The sequence below is a fragment of the Bison bison genome, unplaced genomic scaffold (assembly GCF_000754665.1).
Source record: "Bison bison bison isolate TAMUID 2011002044 unplaced genomic scaffold, Bison_UMD1.0 scf7180017864519, whole genome shotgun sequence".
NCBI classification, from domain to species: domain Eukaryota; kingdom Metazoa; phylum Chordata; class Mammalia; order Artiodactyla; family Bovidae; genus Bison; species Bison bison.
In genome coordinates this window covers 17,675,966-17,703,558 of record NW_011495072.1, presented here as the reverse complement: position 1 = coordinate 17,703,558, position 27,593 = coordinate 17,675,966, and the positions used below count along the sequence as shown (strand labels likewise).

At 35.3% G+C, this 27,593-nt stretch overlaps 1 protein-coding gene across 1 annotated transcript in view; it reads right to left on the bottom strand.

Annotated features, from left to right (window-relative positions):
* COL11A1 (collagen, type XI, alpha 1) overlaps positions 1-27,593 on the bottom strand; it is a 226,752-nt gene that overhangs the window by 168,354 nt on the left and 30,805 nt on the right. Inside the window, exons 3-4 of the mRNA XM_010830962.1 lie at positions 23,737-23,950; positions 20,014-20,176 (exon numbers count right to left, since the gene is read on the bottom strand). Coding sequence (XP_010829264.1) covers positions 20,014-20,176; positions 23,737-23,950 — 377 coding nt within the window. The remainder of the gene's footprint in view (positions 1-20,013; positions 20,177-23,736; positions 23,951-27,593) is intronic.

Sequence of the window (27,593 nt, the reverse complement as noted above, 5' to 3'; positions counted from 1 at the left end):
GTATAATATCATATATGAAACGAGTCGCCAGTCCAGGTTCGATGCACGATACTGGATGCTTGGGGCTGGTGCACTGGGACGACCCAAAGGGATGGTATGGGGAGGGAGGAGGGAGGAGGGTTCAGGATGGGGAACACAGGTATACCTGTGGCAGATTCATTTTGATATATGGCAAAACCAATACAATATTGTAAAGTTAAAAAATAAAATAAAAAAAGAAAAAATATAAATGAAATTATATCCTAATTCTACTTCACGTCAACAGTGAAAAGAAAAAACTAATAGGAAAAAGTTTTATTGTTTTTATATACTAAAAAATATACATATATAAAATCAGAAAAATATATTTTTGTATTCTATACCTAATTTTATTTATTCATGTTAATATGAATGAAGAGTAAAACAACATACTTTCTTGAATTAAGAAAACATATGCAAAATAAATTACAATTCTTAAAAAATAGAGATAATCCTTAGATTACAAAAAATTATTCATTTCAAATGTTCATTAAATATGAATATTTTAAATATGCATAATCAAAATTTGATCTTCCTCCCAAAATAGAGTCATCTGATACTTCTTACTAACATCTGTTGTTCAAATAATGTAACTAAAGTTAACATTAAAAGATCTAAACAGAGGATTTAAAAACAAAATATAAATCTTTTGAGACTTTACCTTTAAAAATTAAGCTGAGAAAAATATTATTTGTATGAAAGGAAACATTATGCATCATTTAATATTTTTAAGTTGTATTTTAGCACAGACTCAAAGAATAAATTCATATTAGTAATATCAGCATAAAGGTCAAATATGGATTTGCAAGCAGGTATGACTTTCACTGGCTGTCACACAAAGTTAACTGTAGAATTTGAAATTTACTTTACATTTCATGGCCTTTGACTTGGCAGTAAATTTTGAATTTATTTTAAAGTAATTATCATCTTTTGGATATGGAAAGAAATGATAGACTGTTTTAATCTTTCATAAAGAGTTCAATAGTTGAACTGGCACATTTACTCTTTTAACCCAAACAAATCAACTAGGTATTTGGCTATCATTTTTTTATTATCAGTTTAGCATCATTTTCATTACCTAATTTTAACTCTAGAGAAAAAGGATGAAAAGAAATCATTGGTAGTAGCATCTTGATACATTTATTATTCTAGTAATAGTTCTGCATGCAATGACAGTGTCGCAGAAGCAATAGGTCCCATAAATAACATTTAAGAATACTTTCTTTTTCTACTCTGTTGCACTGCTCTACTAATATAAATGATATATTTCTTAAGTGAATTGAAGTTTTAGCAAATCAAAATTGGCCCTTTTATGAAATATATAAGCCTAAGAGGATTTTTCAAGTATATATGTGTATATATATATATATATATACCTTTTACTCTTTTAATTTTAAAAAACATTTTTTCAGTAATATTGTGAAAACTTATTTGCTCACTACAGAGTACAGTCAATCTATACATATGTCCACTGAAGAATCAAAGATGAGGGTCATGCTGTCAAAGGTGAAAGCCAGAAACACCCGTGGCAGATTCATGTTGATGTATGGTAAGATCAATACAATATTGTAAAGTAATTAGCCTCCAATTAAAATAAATAAATTTATATTAAAAAAATAAAAAGATTTTATTGTTTGTAAAATGTATCTGGAGTAAAGTTGATACATGAGTAATAATATATATATTGAAAAAAGTATTTCTGGTGTCATAAATTTATATAATACAAAAACTAACCTTAATAGTTTGATCATAAAAAAAAAAAAGAAATGGGAATTCTTGGAAAGAACTACACAGTTCTCTTGAAGGAAAAAAGCAAATCTGTTACACAGCATTCCTAATTTGAGGAGGTACTTCATGCCTTACAATTGGAAGACAAATTTAAGGCTTCTCCCTCCCCAAACTCTTTTCTTAAAAAAAAAGCACAAATAACACACAATTTTTTAATAGGCACAGATACATCATAAGTCATAATAAATGTATTTCTTCTATAACTTTTAGCAGTAACTTACACAGAAATTTGACAGCCAGATAACTTTCAGAATCCTTCACCCTGTTTATCTACCAATTGGTCATCTACCCTTTAATCAACACATATTTATTCAGGAAAAGTAATATGCTGACACTATAGACAGGCAAGAGAGAAGTAAAAAGGAAAATCAGACCCAGATCCTACTCTCAGAGACTCTTTGTGACCCCATGAACTACAGTCCACCAAGCTCCTCTGTCCATGGGAATTTTCCAGGCAAGAACACTGGAGTGGGTTGCCATTTCCTACTCCAGGGGATCTTTCCTGACCCAGAGATTAAACCTGCATCCTTTGCATTTCCTGCATTGGCAGGCAGATTCTTTACCACTGTGCCACCTGGGAGGGTATAACCTGGTAAGGGAAATTACTTAGACATATTTCTTTAGTATTTACTGAATTCCAATTATGAAAAGCAGGCTTCTCTTGTAGCTCAGTTGGTAAAGAATCCTCCTTCAGTGCAGGAATTCATCTGCAATGCAGGAGACCCAGGTTCCATTCCTGGGTCCAGAAGATCCCCTGGAGAAGGAAATGGCAACTCCAGGCAGTATGCTTGCCTGGAGAATCCCATAGACAAAGGAACCTGGTGGGCTACGGTCCACGGGGTCACCAGTGTTGGACACGACTTAGGGACTAAACCAATTATGAAAAAAATAAATTGGGCCAGCAGAGGTTGGGGGATGAGACAACTTTCATCTGGGAAAATCAGAGGAATGATCTAGAAGGACCTGTCATAAATGAGATCATGAGAAAGTGTCTAATTTTTCTTTTAAATATAAAGGTACGTAGTATTCTTTGTTGGCTCTCAAATCCTAATCATTCATGCTGCTCTCTCTCAGCCTGTGCCTGAAGAGTCTGACCCCACAACACACATCATCAGACTGTCTTGCAGGTGGTTTCCAGTACACACCATGAAGTGATCACCAGGAGTCAGGAGTTCGGAAGGTGGGAATAGAGGGTGGAGTAGTTTTACCAGACATTTTCCTGCCTGACACTGCAGTCCGGTACCCTGACAGCTACTGCCACTGTCAGAAAGCACTTGAGCAGGGCTCTAGCTCTCACTGTACTGCTATCTATCATGGAAAATGGGAAAGGCAATGCTCACCAGGTAACTCTCCCTCCTTATTCACACCTCCTAAATCACCTCAGTAAAAATTCAGTTTCCTGCTGGAACCACAGTGAACTCATAGGGACTATGAGAGAATAGAGAAAGACCACGTGCTTAAAGGCCCTGAAATAACAATAGGTACCTTCCTTTTATGCATATACTGTGTTTAAGGATTCAAATAATCAGTACAGATATGTATCAGTTTCCAGGAAAGTGTGCTGTTTCTACTAGATGACACAGTTTATACTCTGGGCTCTTGATTTTTTTTGCTGGGGGTGGGGATAGGGGTGGGGCTAGGGGGCTGGGAAGGCACTGTGCAGCTTGTGAGATCTCATTTCCCCAACCAGGGACTGAACTCTTGGGTCACAGCAGTGGAAGCTCAGAATCTTAACCACTAGGCCACCAGGGAACTCCCAGTAGCTCCTCTTCATAATGAGCCAATCTATATTGTTCAGCTAAACTCAATGGAATATAAACATCATGAGAGCAAGGACCTGTCTGTTTCATTCTCCCAGGTTTTCACAAATCCATGGAATAGGCCTGCACATATTATATTAATAAATGTTTGTTTGATAAATACTGAAAGTGAAAGTCACTCAGTCAGGTCCAACTCTTTGTGACCATGTGTAGTCTCCAGGCCAGAATACTGGAGTGCGTAGCCTTTCCCTTCTCCAGGGTATCCTCCCAACCCAGGGATTGAACCCAGGTCTCCTACATTGCAGGTGGTTCAATAAATAGATACCCAGGCAATTAATTTATTCACCATTACAAGATTCAATTTTAACAACTGTAAATTAAAAATATTATTTGTCTCGAATTTCCTACAGATTCTTTAAAAGCTAATACCTACTTAAACAATTTTTAAAGTGTAAGTATACAAAATGTTAGGTTCAATTCCTACAGTACTTGATACCAGTTACAAGAGAACACGCTTTTGAGTTCAAACTTCTAAACATGTTTATGAACTGTATAAACATATAAAATTTAAGAAATGCTGCTGGAGAATCCCTTTGTAATCTTTCCATAAATATACTCCAAAAAAGCTTGAGTGTCAGAAGACTTAAAGAGTAGAACACTTAAAGAATAGAAGAGAAAGAAAAACACATTTAGTGAAGCAGTTTCCAGCATGTGACTCTGTAAAAGCAATAGCTTAACAAAATTATATAGTGTCTCCCTAGACACTAAAACTTCTGTTCATATTTGATATTAAATCTTTGCTGAAAAGTACGGTGGATCCTGGTAGAGGTTTAATATTGTATATCCAGGAACAAGACTGACATTAAATCTTTAACATGGGATAACATTCTCAAAAAGTAGAGATTATCAGAAGATTAATTGCAAAACTATGCTTCCTGTTACTCAGACTTCTGAATTTGCCAAGGCATTGACTCTCATCACAGTTGTTCTTTTTTTTTTTTTCCAAACATTCTGTACAGTTAATGATTCTTTCTCAAATATTTTGTGTGGAAAGGAAGACTGCCAAAATGCTTAGAATTTTAGTTTAACTGAAAAATGCATCAGAGATTGCATCTGCACTATAACTCAAAGGAAAAAAATGAAGAAATCCCACATAATCACAGACAGAACTGCTACCCACACAGTCTTTATATTTCACTGTCTCAAAATCAGCTTAAGAAATCAGTTGTAAGAAAATGAGTAGCATTCCTATGTTACTTGAATGCACTACTAATTCAACAACTCTTTACCAAGTATTACAGAAAATGCCTAAAGTTATATAAACACTACCACAAAAAGTATAAAATAAATATTTATCTTGTATTCTTACTGAATATAAGATAACAAACAATCTTACTAAAAGATATCTATCAATGCAGCTCTTATTCCACAAATAATAATAAAAGAGTAAAAGAAAAGAAAAAAACAATTAGAAAAAATGTAACAAATCTGGTCTCTTCCTTTCTTGTTTGCCAAGATGATCTATACTCCGTGAATTAATAAGTACTAGAAAGCATATTTATTTCATCCACTTAAAAATATTTTCAGGTACTCTTCTAGACACTGTGGATACAGTGCAAAGCCTCTGCTCTCTTACATTTCAGAGAAGGAAGGAAGTGAAAGTCCCTCAGTCATGTCTAAATCTTTTTGACCATGGAATTTTTCAGGCCAGAATTCTGGAGTGGGTAGCCTTCCCCTTCTCCAGGGGATCTTCCCAACCCAGGGATCAAACCTATGTCTCCCATATTGCAGGCAGATTCTTTACCAGCTGAGCCACAAGGGAAGCCCCAGAAAACTGGAGTGGGTAGCCTATCCCTTCTCCAGTGGATCTTCCCAACCCAGGAATCAAACGGAGGTCTCCTATATTGCAGGCGGATCCTTTATCAACCAAGCTATGAGGGAAGCCCTACATTCCACAGAAGGAAAGAGAAAATAAAACATAGTATCAGAAAGTAATAGGTGCTGGAAAGAATACAAAGCAGTTAGGAGAGATATTTAGAAGCTTGTTGTTGTTCAGTCGCTGTCATGTCCAACTCTCTGTGACCCCATGGACTAGCCCGCCAGACTCCTAAGGCAGAGTGCTATATTATAAAGTATGATCATGAAAGATTTTGCTGATAAGGGGCTGTTGAGACCGAGACAACAAGGAACCAAGAAAGTAAGAAATGCATAGAGATATCTAAGGGAAAGCCTTTCAGGCAAGAGGATGAGCAGATGCTTAGACCCTAAGGCTGGAGCATGATTGATGTGTTCAGAAATTATGCCCTATGGATCAGAGGGAGCAAGGAGCCATTGATGAAGTCAGAGAAAAGGGGCAAAAGGTGTGAATGAATCACTTAGGAGCCTACAGAACTCTAAATGATATGAAAAGCCACTGAACAATTATAAACAAGGAAATGACATTCTTTGCTGACTCATTCATCCTTTCAGCCAGGTGTTATTTGACAAGAATAGACCTACTAGTTTAGGCTTGATGCTTAGAGAACAGACTAACAGAAAGGCAGAGAGAAAGAGAAATCAATCAAAAGGCTTCTGCACTTTTATTTTCCATACGTATTTAAGTAATGTAGACCTTCCTTTTTCTTGAGGTACTGGAATTTAATTTCTAATATATCTTAGGTAGAAACAAGAGGGAAAAATTGGAATAAGAACTTAGGCCTTAGCTTCTTTGGTGATTTTAGTTTCTCATACAGTAATAATTGTGATGCTATTTGTCAACTGGATATAAATATAAATATATATGCATATACTTATAGAAATTATAATTCCTACAATTATAAAAAATAGATAACTCTAATTGTTATACTAATAAATAATATTTTACTGGCACTTACTGTATATCTGCCAGTCTTCTAAAAACTTTATATAGTCATATTGTAATGAACTAGGTCATGCCTTTAAAATCTAATTCCTAAAAAAAAAAAAAAATACTTTGAATAATTTATCACATTATTATTCTACTTCTTTGCGCTAATAATAATTTCACACTAACTGTTTAGTTCAGTCTCTCAGTCACATCCAACTCTTTGCGATGCCATGGACTGTAGCACGCCAGACTTCCCTGTCCATCACCAATTCCCAGAGCTGGCTCAGTCTCATGTCCATTGAGTCAGTGATGCCATCAGTGAGCTAATAACAATTATTATTAGTCGGTGAGCTAATAATAATTTTGCACTAACTGTAGTTTGACTATAAACCTCAGGAAGTATATAGAAAGACGGTGAGATAAGATTATTTGGTTCAGGGTACTCCTATCACGTTTCAAAATTTCATTAAAAACACATAGTTCATAAACCATAAAATAAGAGAACTAAAGGCTTTTGAATTTAGCTAAAATTCCAAGCATTTCATGTTTTAAGGAAACATTGACTATTTGCTACCCGTGGGCTTCGCAGGTGACGTTAGTGGTAAAGAACACACCTGCTAAAGCAGAAGACAAAAGAGACTTGAATTTGATCCCTGGATAGAGAAGATCCTCCAGAGAAGGGCATGGCAACCATTCCAGTGTTCTTGCCTGGAAAATACCATGAAAAGAGGAACAGGCTACCGTCCATGAGGTCTCAAAGAGTCAGTCATGCGTGCTCATTCAACCCTTTACACAGATTGTAGCCCTCCAGGCTCCTCTGTCCATGGGATTATCCCAGCAAGAATACTGGAGTGGGTTGCCATTTCCTCCTCCTATGGCTCCTGGCTTTGCAGGTGGATTCTTTATCCACTGAGCCATCGGGGAAGTCCCATTTGCTACCTTATGTAAAGCCTAAAGTATGAAGTTTCTCTCTCCCTTAACCCCACTTACCCAATCAGTACTAAGATCTGTCAATTGTACCACACATTAGCATCCTGAAACAAGACCTTTCTCTCCATTTCTTCTGTGATGACCTTGTCTCTAAGTAACCTTTTATTTGAACTAAATGTTTCAACATATCAGTTTTTGTTTTGTTTTGTTTTGTTTTCTAACCAGGTTCTTCTGATTCTAGACTAACTCCTTCACTGACAAAAAAGGAATTTGTAAAAAAACAATCTCAATATTTAATTCCTCTACTTAAAGAAACTTCTCATGGCCTATGGTTTAAAGTTTAACTATCTCAGGGTGGTATAAAATGCACTTCATAAACAGGCCCTAAAACATCTCACTAAGTCATCTCCTAAATATCCCCCAAAGCAAACTGGATTCTCAGATCTGCTGAGCTCATTCCAAACTTCCATCTTTTGCACATGTGCCCTCATCTTTAAACATCCTTTTATTTTTTTCATTATTTTGCATACTGCATTTTCTCCCTTGAACATTTCTGTATCTTTATTAGAGACAGAATTTCTATCTTATTACAACTATTTATTTGTATCTCTATATAGGTAATTTAGGAGAAGGCAATGGCAACCCACTCCAGTACTCTTGCCTGGAAGATCCCATGGGCGGAGGAGTCTGGAAGGCAGCAGTCCATGGGCTCGCAAAGAGTCAGGCACGACTGAGAGACTTCACTTTCACTTTTCACTTTCATGCAGTGGAGAAGGAAATGGCAACCCACTCCAGTGTTCTTGCCTGGAGAATCCCAGGGATGGGGGAGCCTGATGGGCTGCCGTCTGTGGGGTCACACAGAGTCGGACACGACTGAAGTGACTTAGCAGCAAAGGTAATTTAAGCACAGTGATGTTATATAATATGTATTCTATTTCAACAGGGAATAGTCAACTACTTAATGTACAACTAACTTTCAAAGGACATGTACTATCCTGTACCTCTCTTAGCTCCTTCTCCACCCAGTCAGTCAGTTCAGTTCAGTCACTCAATCATGTCCGACTCTTTGTGATCCCATGGACTACAACATGCCAGGCTCCCCTGTCCATAAACAACTTCCAAAGCTTGCTCAAACTTAATATGCATCGAGTCGGTGACGCCATCCAACCATCTCATCCTCTGCCATTCCCTTCTCCTCCTGCCTTCAATCTTCCCAGCATCAGGGTCTTTTCAAATGAGTCAGGTCTTTGCATTAGGTGGCTAAAGTATTGGAACTTCAGCTTCAGCATCAATCCTTCCAATGAATATTCAGCACTGATTTCCTTTAGGATGGACTGGTTGGATCTCCTTGCAACCCAACGGACTCTCAAGAGTCTTCTCCAATACCACAGTTCCAAAGCATCAATTCTTCAGCTCTCAGCTTTCTTCACATTCCAACTCTCACATTCATACATGACTACTGGAAAAACCATAGCCTTGACAAGATGGACAATTCTTGGTAAAGTAATGGCTCTGCTTTTTAATATGCTATCTAGGTTAGTCATAGCTTTTCTTCCAAGGAACAAGTATCTTTTAGTTTCATGGCTGCAGTCACAATCCGCAGTGATTTTGGAGCCCAAGAAAACAAAGTTTGTCATTGTTTCCACTGTTTTCCCATCTATTTGTCATGAAGTGATAGGGCCAGATGCCATGATCTTAGTTTTCTGAATGCTGAGCTTTAAGCCAACTTTTTCACTCTCCTCTTTCACTTTCATCAGGAGGCTCTTTAGTTCTTCTTCATTTTCTGCCATAAGGGTGTTGTCTTCTGCATATCTGAGGTTATTAATATTTCTCCCGGCAATCTTGATTCTAGCTTCTGCTTCTTCCAGCCCAGCGTTTACATGATGTACTCTGCTTCTTCCAGCCCAGCGTTTCTCATGATGTACTCTGCATATAAGTTAAATAAGCAGGGTGACAATATACAGCCTTGACGTACTCCTTTTCCTACTTGGAACCAGTCTGTTGTTCCATGTACAGTTCTAACTGTTGCTTCCTGACCTGCATACAGGTTTCTCAAGAGGCAGGTCAGGTGGTCTGGTATTCCCATCTCTTTCAGAATTTTCCACAGTTTATTGTGATCCACACAGTCAAAGGCTTTGGGGTACACAGTAAAGGAGAAGTAGATGATTTTCTGGAACTCTCTCACTTTTTTGATGATCCAATGGATGTTGGCAATTTGATCTCTGATTCCTCTACCTTTCCTAAAACCAGCTTGAACATCTGGAAGTTCTTGGTTCACATATTGTTGAAGCCAGGTTTGGAGAATTTTGAGCATTACTTTGCTAGCATGTGAGATGAGTGCAACTGTGCCATAATTTGAACATTCTTTGGCATTGTCTTTCTTTGGGATTGGAATGTAAACTGACCTTTTCCAGTCCTCTGGCCAATGATGAGTTTTCCAAATTTGCTTGTGTATTGAGTACAGCACTTTAACAGTATCGTCTTTTAGGACTTGAAATAGCTCAGCTGGAATTCTATCAACTCCACTAGCTTTGATTGTAGTCATGCTTCCTAAGGCCCACTTGACTTCGCACTCCAGGACGTCTGCCTCTAGGTGAGTGATCACAGCCTCATGGTTATCTGGGTCATGAAGATCTTTTTAATATAGTTCTTCTGTGTGTTCTTGCCACCTTTTATTTATGTCTTCTGCTTCTGTTAGGTCCATACTATTTCTGTCCTTTATTGGGCCCATCTTTGCATGAAATATTCCCTTGGTATCTCCCATTTTCTTGAAGAAATCTTTAGTTTTTCCCATTCTATTGTTTTCTTCTATTTCTTTGCACTGATCATTGAGGGAAGCTTCTTTACCTCTCCTTGCTATTCTTTGGAACTCTGCATTCAGATAGGTATATCTTTCCTTTTCCCTTTTGCCTTTAGCTTCTCTTCTTTTCTCACTATTTGAAAGGCTTCCTCAGACAACCATTTTGCCTTTTTGCCTTTCTTTTTCTTGGGGATGGTCTTAATCACTGCCTCCTGTACAACGTCATGAACCTCCATCCATAGTTCTTCAGGTACTTTGTGTATCAGATCTAATCCCTTGAATCTATTTGTCACTTCCACTGTATAATCATAAGAGATTTGATTTAGATCATACCTGAATAGTCTAGTGGTTTTCCCTACTTTCTTCAAGGCTGAACTTGGTAATAAGGAGTTCATGATCTTAGCCACAATTAGCTCCCATCTTGTTTTTGCTGACTGTATAGAGTTTTTCCATCTTCAACTGCAAAGAATATAATCAATCTGATTTCAGTTTTGACCATCTGGTGATGTCCCTATGTAGAGTTGTCTCTTGTGTTGTTGGAAGAAGGTGTTTGCTATGACCAATATGTTCTCTGGCAAAACTCTGTTAACTTTTGCCCTGCTTCATTTTGTACTCCAAGGCCAAATTTGCCTGTTACTCCAGGTATCTCTTGACTTCCCACGGTTTTTTTTTTTTTTGTCCTTCCAGACAGGTGGTTCTAACAAAGCCTTAACTGCTAGCAGGCATAACGTACACTCATATATTTGCTAGTCTTCATTAGATATAAGCACTGTGCAGAGTTTGTGTTTGATGCCACTGATTCAGTATCTAAATTAAGCGGATATAAATTCTGCTGTCAATAAATTTACAGTCTAATGAGAAAGAAATGCATTTTAGATAATTACAAAATAGCACAGTAATAGTGACAACGAGAATGCAATAAAAGATGGCTTTTTTTTTTTTTTGAGAAGTTAATAAAATGCCACAAAGTAATGATAAGCCTTAAAGAAAAAAAAAAAAAAACAAACAAACAAGAAATCAGAGATAAAACTTACAAAAGGGACAAAACAAAGTGTGTGATACATTATTGTAAACTGTTGGCATCACAAGATAATCTTGTGATGCATTAACAAGGAATTGCTCATATTGGAAGACGAACAATATCCTGAACAAGTATTGTTTTGGATCTTCTATAGAGTTCTGAAATCTGAATTAACCTCAAATGCTATACAGAGTGGATCAAAAACCAAGGCCCAATTATATATTGTTTACTAGAAACCTACTTTCAGTATAGACACATATAGATTAAAAGTATAGGAATGGAAAAGATAGACTATACTATCACTAATCAAAAGAAAGCAAGAGTAACTATGTTAATTTCAGGCACAGAAGACTTCAGAATAAAGAAAGTTATCAGAGATAGAGAGAGATGCTCTATACTGATAAAGGAGTCAATGGTCCAAGAAGAAACAATAGCTCTTGACGTGTGTGTGCCTAACACAGAACATCAAGCTGCACAAGACAAAAGGTGATATAACTGCAAGAAGAAATGGAGTAATCCATTATAATAACATAGTTGGAAAGTTTAATACCCTTCTACCAGAAATTGAGATCTAGCTGCACAAAATTAGTAAGGACATATTTGAACACAACAGCATTATCAATCAAGAAGATTAAAGTGACTTCTATATACTATTTTATCAAACAGCAGATTATACATTCTTCTTGCACAGAATATTCACAAAAACAGACCACCTTCTGGGGCATAAAACACACCTAAACAACTTAGAAGAGCAGAATTATAGAATTATACAATATCAGCCCTTAGAACAGAGTTAAATTAAACTAGACATCAATAACAGAAAGATTTCTGTAAAGTCTTTTTTTAAATGGAAAGTAAACTACACATTTCCAAATACAATGAATCAATGGTGCTATCTCGAAGAAAATTATAAAATATTTTTGAACTAAATAAAACACAACTCATCAAAATATGTAGTATGCAGCAAAAGCAGTTCTCATAGAGAAAATTTTAACATTGAATACAAATACAAGAAAAGGAGAAAAATATAAAATCAAATCATCTAAGATTCCACCTTGGAAAACTAGAAGGGGAAGAGCAATTTAATTACAAAGCAAGTAAAAGAAAGAAATAATAAAAATGAGAGTCAAAACCAGTGAAACTGAAAACAATAACAAAATATGAACAAGATCTAAATGAGAAAAGCTACAAAATGTTGATGATATATCAAAGTACTAAATAATTGAGAAATATTCCATTTTCACAGATAGAAAGACTCATTATTGCCAGGATGTAAGGCTGTCCGAACATGATCTACAGCTTCAACTTTCCCAGTTAAAAATCCCAGGAAATTACTTTGTGAATATCATCAAACTGATTTTAAAATTTATAACAAGAGGCAAAAGGCCCAGAATAGCCAACTCAATTTTAAGTGAGTAAAACAAAGTTGGGGAACTGACACCCAGACTTCAAGACTTACTATAAAGTTACAGTAATCAAGACAATGTAATTTTTGTGATAGAAAAGACAAGTAGATCAATGAAACAGTATAGAGAGCCCTGAAGTAAACCCACTAAGTATAGTCAAGTGATCTTTGACAAAGGAGCAAACAAAGGCAATACAATGGAGTAAAGATAGTTTTTTCAACAAATTGTACTAGAACAAGAAATCCACATGCAAAAAAGTGAATCTAAACACAAACCTTACACCATTTATAATAATTAACTCAAAATATATCATTATCTAAATGCAAAACTATGAAACTCCTAGAAGAGAACATTAAGAAAGGTTAGATGACAACTGGGTAGAGCAATGGCTTTTTAGCTACCACATCAAAAGCATGATGCATGAAAAAAAAAATGATAAGCTGGACTTCATTAAAATTAAAAACTTTCACTCCACAAAATACAATGTCAAGGAAATGAGAAGACAAACCAGGAGAAAGTATCTGCAAAAGACATATCTAATAAAGAATTATTCTTCAAAAAACATTTGAAACAAAAATAACCTGATTAAAAAATGGGCAAAAGATCTTAACAGATACCTCACCAAAGAAGATAGAAAACTGGCAAGTACGTATATATGAAAAGATGCTCAACATATCATCAGGGAAATACATATTAAAACAAGATACTACTACACACCTATTAAAATGAATAAGAGCCAAATAGTGCCAAAACTGTGAAAGAAGAATTTTCATTCATTGCAATGATAATGCAAGATAGCACATTCCTTTTGGAAGACAGTTTATTAGTTTCTTACAACTAGGCATACTCATACCATATTATCCGTTTACATTCCTTTGTATTTACCCTAAGAGGCTGAAAACTTATCAACATCTTAGGTAAATATGATATCATCATGTTATCATATCAACATGAAAACCTGAACCTGGTTATCTATACAGATTTACTCATAGTTATCAAAACTAGGAACCAATCATTAGGTCTTTCAGAAGATGAATGGATAAATAAACTGTGATACATTCAAACAATGGAATATTATTCAGTACTTAAATGAAATAAGCTATCAAGCCATAAGGACATGGAGGAAATGCAAATGTATAATACCATTCTGAAGGAGATCAGCCCTGGGATTTCTTTGGAAGGAATGATGCTAAAGCTGAAACTCCAGTACTTTGGCCACTTCATGTGAACAGTTGACTCATTAGAAAAGACTCTGATGCTGGGAGGGATTGGGGGCAAGAGGAGAAGGGGACGACAGAGGATGAGATGGCTGGATGGCATCACTGACTCGATGGACGTGAGTCTGAGTGAACTCCGGGAGTTGGTGATGGACAGGGAGGCCTGGTGTGCTGCGATTCATGGGGTCGCAAGAGTCGGACACGACTGAGTGACTGATCTGATCTGATCTGATCTGAAGTGAAGGAAGTCAACCTGGAAAGACTAAAAACTGTATAACTCCAACTATATGACACTCTGGAAAAAGCAAAACTAAGAAACTAGTGAAAACTTAGTGGTTGCCAGAGTTTAGGGGAAAGGCAGTGATAAATAGGTGGAACACAGAGAAATTTTTGGGCATAAACTTCTTCATGAGATATTATTTATACATGTATTGTACACCTTTTTAAGTGAACAATGAAAAGAAATAGAGAAAAATAGTAGAAAAAATGGAAAAGACTATAGATCACTTCAAGAAAATTAGAGATATCTATCTTTGATTTCATGCAAAGATAGGCACAATAAAGGACAGAAACAACACGCAACTAACAGAAGCAGAAGATATTAAGAAGAGGTGGCAGGAATACACAGAACTATACAAAACAAACAAACAAAAAAATGCTTAATGACCTGGATAACCAAGAGGGTGTGATCACTAACATAGAGCCAGACATCCTGGAATGTGAAGTCAACTGGGACTTAGGAAGAATTACTTTGAACAAAACTAGTGGTAATGATGGAATTCTAGCTGAGCTATTTCAAATCCTAAAAGATGATGCTGTTAATGTGCTGCATTCAATACGCCAGCAAATTTGGAAAGCTCAGCAATGGCCACAAGACTGGGAAAGGTCAGTTTTCATTACAATCTCAAAGAAAGCCAATACCAAAGAATGTTCAAACTATCATACAACTGTGCTCATTTCATATGCTAGTAAGGTAATGCTCAAAATCCTTTGAGCTTGGCTTCAACAGTACATGAACCAAGAACTTACATGTGTACAAGTTAGCTTTAGAAAAGACAAAGGAATTAGAGATCAAATTGTGAACATTGGTTGGATCATAGAAAAAGCAAGGGAATTCCAAAAAGAAATCTGCTTCTGCTTTACTGACTACACTAAAGTCTTTAACTGTGTGGATCACAACAAACTGTGGAATATTCTTAAAGATATGGGAATATCAGATAACCTTACCTGTCTCCTGTGAAACCTGTATGCAGGCCAACAAGCAACAGTTAGAACTGGACAGGGAACAATGGGCTGGTTCCAAGTTGGGAAAGGAGTACGTCAAGGCTGCATATTGTCACCCTGCTTATTTAACTTATATGCAGAGTACATCATGTAAAATGATGCATGATGCATGATGCATGATGCATGCTGGATGACTTACAAGTTGGAATCAAGAATTCGGGGAGAAATATAAATAACCTCAGATATGCAGATGACACAAACCTTATGGCAGAAAGCAAAGATGAACTAAAGAGCCTCTGGATGATGGTGAAAAAAGAGAGTAAAAAAGTTGACTTAAAACTCAACAATCAATAAAGTAAGATCACAGGAGCCAGTCCCATCACTTCATGGCAAATAGATGGGGAAAAAGTAGAAACAGTGACATTTTATTTTCTTGAGCTCAAAATCACTGTGGATGGTGACTGCAACCATGAAATTAAAAAATGCTTGCTCCTTGGAAGAATGGCTATGACAAACCTAGACAGCATATTAAAAAAACAGAGATATCACTTTGCCAACAAGGGTCCATGTAGTCAAAGCTATGGTTTTTCTAGTAATCATGTATGGATGTGACCGTTGGACCATAAAGAAGTCTGAGCGTTAAAGAGTTGATACTTTTGAATTGTGGTGTTGGAGAAGACTCTTAAGAGTCCCTTGGACAGCAAGGAGATCAAACCAGTCAATTCTAAAGGAAATCAACCCTGTATATTCACTGGAAGGACTGAAGCTGAAACTCCAATATTTTGGCCACCTGATGCAAAGAGCTGATTCACTGGAAAGGACCCTGATATTGGGAAAGATTGAGGGCAGAAGAAAGGGGCAACAAAGGATGAGATGGTTGGAATACCACCTACTCAAAGACATGAGTTTTAGCAAACTATGGGAGACAGTGAAGGACAGGGAAGCCTGCTGTGCTGCAGTTCATGGGGTCACAAAGAGTTGGACACAACTTAGTGACTGAACAACAACAAAACATGCACCTACCAAATAACCCAAGCATTCAACTTCTAGGTACTTAACTAAGACAAATAAAAATAAATTCCCACACAAAATGGGCATGATTATTCACAAGAGCTTTGTATGCAGTAGCCAAAGTATAGAAACAATCCAAATGCTTTCTAGCAAAACAGATGGATTAAGAAACTGTGTTTTACTCACACATTAGAAAACTGCTCATTAAAAAAAAGCAAAATAAAGATACATAAGAAAACATGGATAAGACTTAAAAATGGTATGCTGAATAACAAGTAGCCAAACTAAAGAGAATGCATACAGTACAATTCCATTTATAAAAGTTTCGTAACATATAAATTGTAGTGATAAAACATAAATTAGAGATTACCTGGGGTTTAGGGTGGAGAAAGGATGGATCATAAAAATACAGGAGGAAAATTTCTCTGGGTGTGATGACAATAATTTCAGAGGTATATATGTGTGTGTGTATATATATATATATATATATACATATACATAAGTGTGTGCGTGTATGTGTGCTGTCACATCCAACTCTTTGCCACCCTATGAACTGTAACCCACCAGAGACTGCTGTGTCCATGGGATTATCCAGGCAAGAATGCTGCAGTTGTTTGCCATTTCCTTCTCCAGGGGATCTTCCTAACCAGGTGTTAAACCCACATTTCTGATATCTGCATTGGCAGGTGGATTCTTTACCACTGAGCCACCTGGGAATCCTCATATATGTATACACATATATGTATATGTCACAACTGATTAAATAGTACTCTTTTGATATTTTTATATTATTGCACTTCAATTATACAAAAGTCTCAAAGACTGACAAAAATGTATCTAGACTGGGAAAGATGGATAAATGTGAAAATTGTTTCCATCTTATCATGCTAATCTACAGGAAAACTGTGTCTACTGGCATACTATCTTTTTAAGTATGAACCTTGGAAAACATATGCAGTTTAAAGGGACATGGGGACTTCCCTAAGGGTCCAATGCAGAGGAAGCAAGTTCAACCCCAGTCTGGGAGGACTGCACATGTCACGGACCACAGAGCCCAGCACCACTACTAAGGTTATGCTCCAGAGCCCATGAGCCACAACAACTGAGCCCATGGGCTGTCATTACTGACACCCATGAGAAAGCCCAAGAGACCAGGCCTTGCAACAAGAGAAGCCACCACAATGAGAACCCTGGACACTCCAGTGAAGAGTAGCCCTGGCTCACCACAACAAGTAAGGCTAGGAACATCAATAAAGACCCAGTGCAGCCAAAAACAGTCAAAATAAATACATTTAAGAAAAAAAAAAACAATATTCTTAGCAAGAAAAAAAGATACAGAGTCACAATCTGTCTAGTACTAGTACTTCAAGCACTTTACATGCATAAATTCAATTTTTTAAAAATACGAAAGAGAGAGATTATATTACTGTTCTCATCTGAAGACTAAGAAATTAAAACTTACAAAAAATAATTACACAGAGAAACATGATTAAGCTATGTATTAGGATTCAAAATCAGATTTTTATCATTCCCAAATCAATTCTTATATTTACTCTGCCATGCTAAAAGTATATAATCTGAATTATGGGTCTACATATTCATTTTGGCATTTTCATATAAACTAATTTTGTCATACTTTAAAAAATATTTTTAGTTTTGCTTTTATTATTTAATGCTGAATTCTTAAAACTCTACAGATTGCAATTCAAATACTGCATATTAGACTTTCTTTTTTCAGATAAACAGCTGAAGTTACTTCAAAGTTTAGAATATGGTTTATGCATTAGATTGCTAATGTTTAATCAGATAAAATAGTGATACATTTTGCTTTCAGCACCTCTGTCTTTGGTCGTTTACTAGATACCTCTTGGCTAGATATATTTTGGTTAGTAGTGGTTGAAGACACATGGAAATATTTTAAGGAATCATTTTTACATATTTTAATTGTTGATACTATAATCAGCCTATGAAACATAGAGGTGCTTATTACATATTTTTAATATGTAGCATTAGGTTTAATTATTTATTTTGAAAAAAAAAAGAAGAAGCTTACTGTGATAGTCTGTAACTACACTTTAAAAACTCTGAACTGGACCCTAGTAAGTATGAGTGTAGTATATGGAAAAGAAAGTGGAATATAATCTGGTTTTATATGCGCGTAGGGTAGGGGGAATAAAAAATAAAAATTAAATGACATTCACCTAGAAGTAAGTTCAGGTAAAAATAGAAGTCTCGATGCTATAAAATAGTATGAAAAAGAAATCTAATCAATGTATATGTGTGTGTGTGTGTGTGTGTGTGTTAGTCGCTCAGTGATTTAGTTGCTCAGTGGTGTCTGACTTTGCGACCCCATGGACTGTGGAACCAGCCAGGCTCCTCTGTCCATGGAATCTCCAGGCAAGAATACTGGAATGGGTGGCCATTCCCTTCTCCAGGTGATTTTCCTGTCCCAAGTATGAATCCTGGGTCTTCTGCACTGCAGGTGAATTTTTTACAGTCTGAGTCACCAGGGAAGCCCAATCAATGTGTACATGTATCAAATATTATCTTTCAGAAACAGTAAATTTTGACAACTAATTAATAAATAATATTATATATTTCCTCTTATATGTTTTAATCATTTATGGCAAAAACAATGTACTCTTAATTTACATATTTAACTTAACATAAGCTCTGTGAATATGTACAGCGATAGATTAATGTATGAAATGAAACCTTCAACTGATATATTTCTTCCATATTACTCATATGTTCTAGGAAAATCAGGTGCTGTGTATAACAAAAATAGATTTAGCTTATGAAACTGATGTTCATAAACAGTTTAATTTTAAAATAGAATTCTGTAAGCCTAAAAATTAAATTAATTTATATATTCATTCATTTAATAAATAAATATTCATTTATCATTTGTGTGCAATCAATGCATGATATTGAAATATCTGAGACTTTATTATTACATATTGTCTGAATCAGTTTGTCATTAATTTAGTGTGATATAATGTGTTAAAACATTTTGTTTAGCATCAAAGACCTGGGTATATACTAGTGCAAAAACTCAGAAACAAATAGAATCCCAAATAATCTGATATGTCACAAATAATAGTTCTATTTGAAATTATGCCATTGATTTTATAACTAAGCACATAAATGCAATATTCTACTGGCCCTCTGAATTTCCACTGTGGTTTTTGAAAACACATACTGTGTGTGCACATATCTCTATATACGTATCAGCAGAATGCAGCAAATGTATTTCCATGTAAAACTTGTCTATTAAACCATAATATATTATACAGCTTTACTTTGTTACACTTTGAAAACTAAGTTATTAAAAAATGGTATTAAAACAGTCACCAGAGTAATGACTGAATAGCTCAGGAGTGCACCCCTTCATGGAGTCAAATGTGTTCGTTCCATTAATAATTGACTAAATGAAAATTAAAGCAAGAGTTACCAGATACAGTGATGGAAGGGTCAAATAAATAATGTGATTATCATAATTGGTCAATTATAACTGGAAAGGAGCTTTTAACCATTACCTTCACATTGAAATAGTGATTTTTAAAAATAAAGTTTATCTTTTGGAGTATCTCTATTTTACCTTGGAAATACACACACACAAAAAAATATCTGACTTGTACATTTCATTAACTTAATCTCTGAGAGAAGGAATTGAAGAAAATGTTCTTTTCTCCAAAGAAAATAATGCAAAGTACTAAGAGGAAAGCCATTCGTCTTTCCCAAGAATATAGCATGCCAGTGTTTAAATCAACCAATCTCTATTAAAGTTTCCCAGGTTTTATAGTCACCACTGTCTACTCATTCTCTTACTGGACAATAGAAAACATCACTGCTATACATACAGGGGAATAAATCAGGTCACCCTTTAAAGTTTACAACTTTGCTTTATAGCATACATGGATTGTTGCTGTTATTAACTCCACTCATCTGAATTAATAATATTCATAAAAAATAAAGTTTGATTTATTTTACCTCAAAAACTTCTTCATCCAAAATCCTTGTCCCAAAAACCATAATTCCATTGGTGTCAACGATTGCTTTCTCACTTCTGTCAAGCGGTTTTGTAGTTTTCTTCTTACAATCAACAATCATTGTCACAGTTTTCTTCTCCACGCTGATTGCTACCCGGTGCCACCTTAAAAAGCCAAATAATGCTGTAAGTTCCAAAGATGTTGTCAAACCATTATTGTGAAAGAACAATGTATTTTGAATTATACAAGTGATCTTAAATTATACAAAATGTAGGCTTATTTATTCATCAATCAGTTAACAAGTGGCTACTTAGTATCCAGAGCAGTGGTAGGTACTCAAAAAGTCACACAGCTATGTAAATTGCACAGCAGGATTAGCTGTCTGTGCTGATAAGGCAGTGCCCATCCTCTGCTTCACCTTGTGTTGAAACAATAGCTCGATCTCACCATGCCCTCACGAGGTTATTTGATAGAGATTAGGGGTGGGATATGGGATAAGTAATAGTTTCTATGTACGTAAGTGCTTTCTTCCAATGTGGAATTTCACTTGAAAGAATTCTGCTTGAGAGATCCCCTGATATAGGCTCTAAAAGGGTATGTCTACTAATTGAATGAATGCTCCATCTGGAGCAATTGAACGTTTAATTGTAAGACACAATGTGCTTCTCTGTCTTTACTCGCATTTATTTCAAGTGCTTTCGTTTTCTTTTTCCACTTTAATTTCAAGACAGTTATATTTCACTACTGTGGGCAGGATCCAAGACTGAGACACAATATCTCTCCTTTCCAGAGTTGGCAGGAAGTAGGAACACTGAAAGAAAGCATAGTCAATGCATGTGTGGAGTGAGAGTCTCAATTCACTCTGAAGCTACTGCTCCAGCTAATTCAGAGCAGTGATGACAGGTCTTTGCGAGGTGGGGGTAGGGAAGGTGGGGGCGGGGGGGGGGGAGGAATGGAGATGTGGCCAGTCCTTTGGAAATACAAATACCCTAATCAAAATTGTAAAATGGTGGGTTTTATTAACAGTATCTTGTGCTAACATAAACAACTAAATGAAGATCACTTGCATTTTGCAAACCACTCTTTTATTTTTCCAAATGAAAAGTGCTAAATTAATATTCCAGAAGTTTCTAGGACTATATCCATAAAATAAAGTACCCAAAGAGTTGCAGGAGCCTTTCAAAAATCTGTTTCATGTGACTTGGCATGGCTACTGATGAGGACCAAGTATATTTCCATATACACTTAATCTTTGGTCTTTCCATAGCAATTTGAACTAGCATAGGCATCTGCTTGGTTTGAATTGCACAAAGATTTATATTAGGAGGCACTTAATACTGTGAGAGTAAAATTTACACATGTTTCCGCCAAGAAGTCTGTGTCTTCAATTAAACCCCCTCCACTACTGTGGGCATGTGCTTTTCATTAACATAAAATAAAAATGATTTCTTTGTATTGTTGCAAGTTGATTAGGACTCTAAACTTGAATTTTGTTGAATTAATTTAAGGTCTGATAATAATATGTCATAATCATGGTGTCACATACAATGTTCAAAATACTAAATTAACCTTAAATTTTGGAAACATTCTTAATTATCCTCTTTCTGTCATATTATACATTCATATCATCAGGAAATCTGTCAATCCTATATTTGCAGGATATTCAGGATTCAAATCTCACAATTTTGACCAGGTAACCATGTCTCTCTCCTAGACTCCTAACTGGTCCCTGCTCCCACTCTGATGCAACCAGAGTCGCCATTTTAAAATATGAGTCATATCAAGTTTCTCTCTAGCTAAAAGCTAACCTGATACTCCCAGTAAAAGCCGAAGTCCTTACTTTGCCTAACCCTGCCTCTCTTCTATCTCATGTCCACATTTCTGCTTTCTGATTCGCAGTATTCCAGCCACACTTCTGCCTCTTTCTTGTTCCTTTCACCTAATTCACTTTGTCAGGAATGCTCTTCCTCCATAACCCCACATGCTCACTCCCTGGCTTCCAAGGTCTTAGCTCAAGGCAACCATGCCGAAGAGGACTGCTGTATCTAAAACAATCTAAAACAGTATACCCTACACTTCTTACTCTGATGTATTTTCATTCATAGAATTATCATCACTTTTCATATTAAGGATAATGATGTAAATTACTTGTTAAAGCCCAGTTTTTTCCTGGGTTTGAGAGGCAGTTTTTCCATGGTTCTGACAATGGTAATCTGAGTGTGAATTTTTTTTTCCCCATCTGAACAGCTATTTCTTTCTTATGTCTATAATCAAATGTTATATTTGTGATAAATCTTCTTAGTAGCCTAAATTCAGCAATAAAATATCAAGTACATTTAACAAACATTTATTTGCTTTTAGCTGCTCCTGAAATGATAGGGAGCAAAACAATATTAAACAATATTCACAGTACAGAATTCAGCATGATTTTCTCAAGAGAGTGGCTGTTACTGGACAGTCTACCTGAGTTCAAACCTCACCTTTGCCACTTTCCAAATGCAAGTTACTTAAATTCCCAGTACCTTACTTCCCTTATCTGTAAAATGGGTTTATTATTATTTTCTTCAAAAAGTTGTGAAAAATTAAATAAGTTAACTTGTATAAGGTGTTCACAACAGTATACAGCACATATTGAGTATTATATAAAACTTCCTATGATTGTCAATATTAATAATATTGGTGCATGCATTCGTGCTAAGTCACTTCAGTCGTGTCCAACTCTTTGCAACCCTGTGAACTATAGCCCACCAGGCTCCTCTGTCCATGGAATTCTCCAGATAAGAATACTGGAGTGGGTTGCCAGCCCTCCTCCAGGGGATCTTTCCAATTCAGGGATCAAACCCAAGTCTCTTTTGTCTCCAGCATTGGCAGATGGGTTCTTTACCGCTAGCTCTATCTGAGGAAGTCAAATCAGATCATTCTTTTGCTCAAAACGTCTACAGTGACTTCGTATTTACCCGGAATAAAATCCAAAGTGTTTCCAATCACCTATAATCCAATGTATTATGGGCTTCCCTGGTGGCTCATTGGAAAAGAATCCTCCTGCCAATGCAGGAGATGTGGGTTTCATCCCTGGGTCAGAAGATCCCCTAAAGAAGAAAATGGCAAGCCACGCCAGTGTTCTTGTCTGGGAAATCCCATGGACAGAGGAGCCTGGCCATCTACATGGGGTTGCAAAAGAGTCGGATAGGACTTAATGACTAAACAACAACACAAAGTATTATACCATTTTCCCTCCTGCTGCCTCTCCATCCTCAACGTTTCACTCTGTTCCTGCCACACTGGCATCCTTGATGTTGCTTAGGCCAAATCAGTCACAGCCAGAATCAGAGGCTGTGCATTTGTTTTTCCTTCGTGTGGAATAGTACCCTTTTAATTATTAGCAGTGGCATGCATCCTACCACCTTTGCATGTCACCTTCTTAGTAAGACTATCCCTGACCTCACTCCTTAAAATTGCACTCACCACCATCATCCCCTACTCTCTTCATTGCTATATTTCTCCCTGTCACTTATCACCATCTGATATTCATTAGTAATTTTTTATCATTCACTGCTTGACCCAGATTGTAAACTATGTAAGGTTAGGTATTTTATTGTTTTGTTCATTTCTGCATCACCGCTCCCTAGAAAAACTGCATCACACTTTATAAATATTTGTTGAATGACCGAATGAAGGAACTGCTTTCCACATAGTTAAAACACAGGATTATTGTGTTACTTACTTTCCATCTGCAATGTTAACGGTTCTAAAAAGGGGATAGTCTTCTGGGGCAGGTTTTCCAGTGTGGTCTTCATACAGGAAAACAGGTGATCTCCCAACCTCAACACCAATTTGCTGAATACCGTGCTCATTATATATAGATAAAAGGAAAGACTGAATTCCTTTTTGGGGTCTTATTGTAAATAATATTGAAAAATCTTCTGGAAAAGTTCCCCCTGAAAACAGAATGCCAAAGAGTCAGAAATTCTAAACTATTCCTGGATCACCCTATTATTTTTGAGCTTACCAATGTGGTCTTAACCAGTAACCAAAGTTCAAACAGTAATACCAATACTGACTTAAAAACCAGTGGGGAGGGGATTCTATTAATTTTTGTCTGCAATAATTGTTGAAGCTGTATTCAAACTTCGCCACCACTCATTAAAGCACAAGGATTATGTAAAATTGAATGCATAATTAGGAAACAAGATCATGGTGCCAATTCAATATCAAACACACAATAAGCACTTTTAGAACACTTAAGATGAAATTCTGGTGTACAATTTGTATTTTCTGCCTTTGTCTAATCTGTGCCCTCTATCCTCTCTTGAAAGAGGCATTGTAAGGACACAACATATGATGGTGCTCTTAGTCATCTCTTCAAAAGCTAAAGATTTTCTGAGCAGTTTTTTCTATCACACATGAAGTTTCACTAATAAAAAGCTTATGTCATTAAAATCAGAACTCTTAGATACTTGATTAATTTGATTCTAAATTTAAGAGGGTTAATTTTTTTTCTTTTCCTTCTCATCATCATATCCCAAATATCCAGCATGGGGCCAGATCTATATAAGTTCTTAGTAAGCATTTATTAAATAAATATATAAATTAAATAGTTACCACAATACATCTCAGATATTTAAGCAATGACTATTGTGGGTTTTTTTTTTTACTAAAAACACTGCATATAAATTTGTGGGTTCTATTTTTCAAAAATAAGTTTACATATATATTTTATTTAATCCTTTTACTACCCTGGGACATAAGTAAAGTAGGTATTGTTATTTGAAGGATGAAATTATTTAAATTAAAATTTTTACACATGCAAAACTGGTGTGTATGTGCATGCATAAGCCAACACCAAGAAATTCCATATTCAGTCCATCCATTCCATACACTATTATGTATGGTGGTATGAAATAATAAAAATATTATAAATATGAATGCCATGAATTCAAATTCAGAAGACTATAGGAGACTTTAAGTTTTAATGTGAAGAATTTATAGAAGTGAGAGGGATACTTATACATAAAGATATTATGTTAAGTCAATTAATTAGAATACTATTTATAATAATAAAACATTAAAATTGCTTGCAATGGTTGGGATTGGTTAAATGAAATTTTAAAATACTAATACAGTGGAATTCTATGCAGCCACTTAAAATGATATAGTGGAAAGATGTCTTATGAAATGGAATTATGGAAAGTAAATAAGAATATTTCACAAAGAAAGCAGTCAATTAACGTTACCTATTTGGTTCTAATCTACCTAAAATCTAGATACTCTAAAATCTAGATAGATGCCTCCAAACAAATAGTGTCTACTTAAAATTCTTAATTTTAATCTTTAAAATAATTTACCAATACAACTTCACTGGATCACAAATAGATCATAAAAACCTTGCTTTCATTGCAATTTATACACATACACAAACACACACACAGAGTAAGAATTTTGTTTGATTTGATTTGTGTCACAGAGATAGCCAATTTTATATTTATGAAAATCAATAGAAGAAAAATGATCATGTATATAGAATGGAAAGATAATAAAACACATCAATTAACAAAAACACCTTTCAGCTTCTTTTACTACAAATAAAAATATAAGTAATTCAGCCTAAAATTGAGGAAATTCAATAACAAAGAAGTTTTTTCTTCAAATGATTAACTCAAAATGTTGTTGAGAATTATAGGACTTCTTTCCCTGAATACCTCAATTTTCAAATATGTTCTGTACTCAAAAAAATGATGCCAAAATAGTATGAGTTGGATAAAACAATATTTTTGCAAAAATTATTTAATAAAGGACATTTACAAAAAGAGGAATTTCAGGAAATAGTATATTCATGTGAGACTTAATAAGTTGTAACAAATTTTAATCATTCCATTTATGTAACACAGCTTTTGAAAATTGTCAACTTCTAATTGTAGCAACAAGTAAAATCTTTCAATTATGGAAGCGTTTCTCAATTTAAAATTAAGCAACAATATTTTAATTGTAATCTCTAAGTTATGACCTTTAGAAAATAAATTATAAAAAATCATGACTCAATGTCAAAATGTCCACAATATAACCTAGACACTTATTTAGATTCCTCCCTATAAGATGCTAATCAAATTTGTTTCAGCCAACTAAATCTATCAGAGATAATTCATTACAAAGTAAGTTCAATAACACAAATTCAACCACTTAAGATGTGAAATTTTATCTAAATAGTAGTGATCAGTATATATGATACAGAAAAAATGTGTAAGTTTGCAACTTAATATGTTTTAAAATGTATAAACACAAACTAAGAATAAAGTATCCTCTCTATTAAATGATTGCTGTTAAAGGAAAAAAATGTTACCACCTCTAATAAGTGTATATACATAAATCCTAGATGTGTAATAATCACTCAGAAGAGTATATCAGATACAAAAATGATTCCCTAAATGGGCTTTTAACATCAATAGATATTGCATCCATGAATACATTTGATATTAAAAAAGCACAATAACTATTATTGGGGTTTAATTTTTAACTTGTGGTCCATATATTTTCATGCAGAATATGTCTCCCTTTAAATAAAATCTCTTTCTGATGTAACTTAGTGGTTGGTAGGGTTTTTAAAATCATGTGTGAAGGTAATTTTGCATAATGGCAAAAGCCTACTTTAGTCTAAAAAGAGTCCCCAGACTATCTCTCAGCTTTAAATCATCCATGGGTTCTGTGACTGTATTCAAAAATTTCACATTTCTAACACCTAATCCATTGTTTGGGTTGAAATATTCTTCTTTCCAGGTGGTTATGAACATAAAGTTCAATATACACAAAGTTTCTTGTACTGTGTCTGTCCCACAGCAGGTGTTCTAAAGAGACCAGGTGGAATTTGCAAATTACAGCATCTATTCAGGTCACAGGTACAGAGTTCTCAGGTATTTAAATTCAAGGTCTCAAATTGGGACTTTGGAGGACACATAAATTAACTCAACAGAGCATTACAATGGCAATCTGAAAACACTTCCCCCAACCCTAATGTTGAAGTTTCCAATACTACTGCTTACTTCATTCATTAGGAAAGAAATTGTTACTTGGTGTTTTCATAATGAAAGAAAAAGTATTCCAAATAAATTTCCCAAGATTTTTCACCATTTTAATAAAGAATGCTACTAACACATTCACTTTAGATTTTTTAATGGTAAAAGTGCTGTTGGTAATTTTTATTAAATGCTCTTTTGTATTAATTGACAGGAAGCTATATCTTCCAGGAACATAACCCTATAATCACTTGCATGTGGAAACAGATATAGATGTCTCTTCCTATCTGAATTACTCATTATTAAAATCACATACCTAAGACACAATGTTTTGAGAAGATGGGGAAATGTTGATTATTCTGTTAACTGACACAGAAGGACCTCCTAGAAGTACATGTTGTGCTCTTTTTCCAAGAATAAACAACAGAAATAATCAAATTAATCAAAATAACTACTACACCAGAGGGCGGAAAAACTGATCCTGAGATGATGAGCCAAATATAAAAAATTATAAACTAACTTCTTGAGTATCTCTAAAGCTTTTCCATTAATCTATTTTACTCTCTGTTTCTCT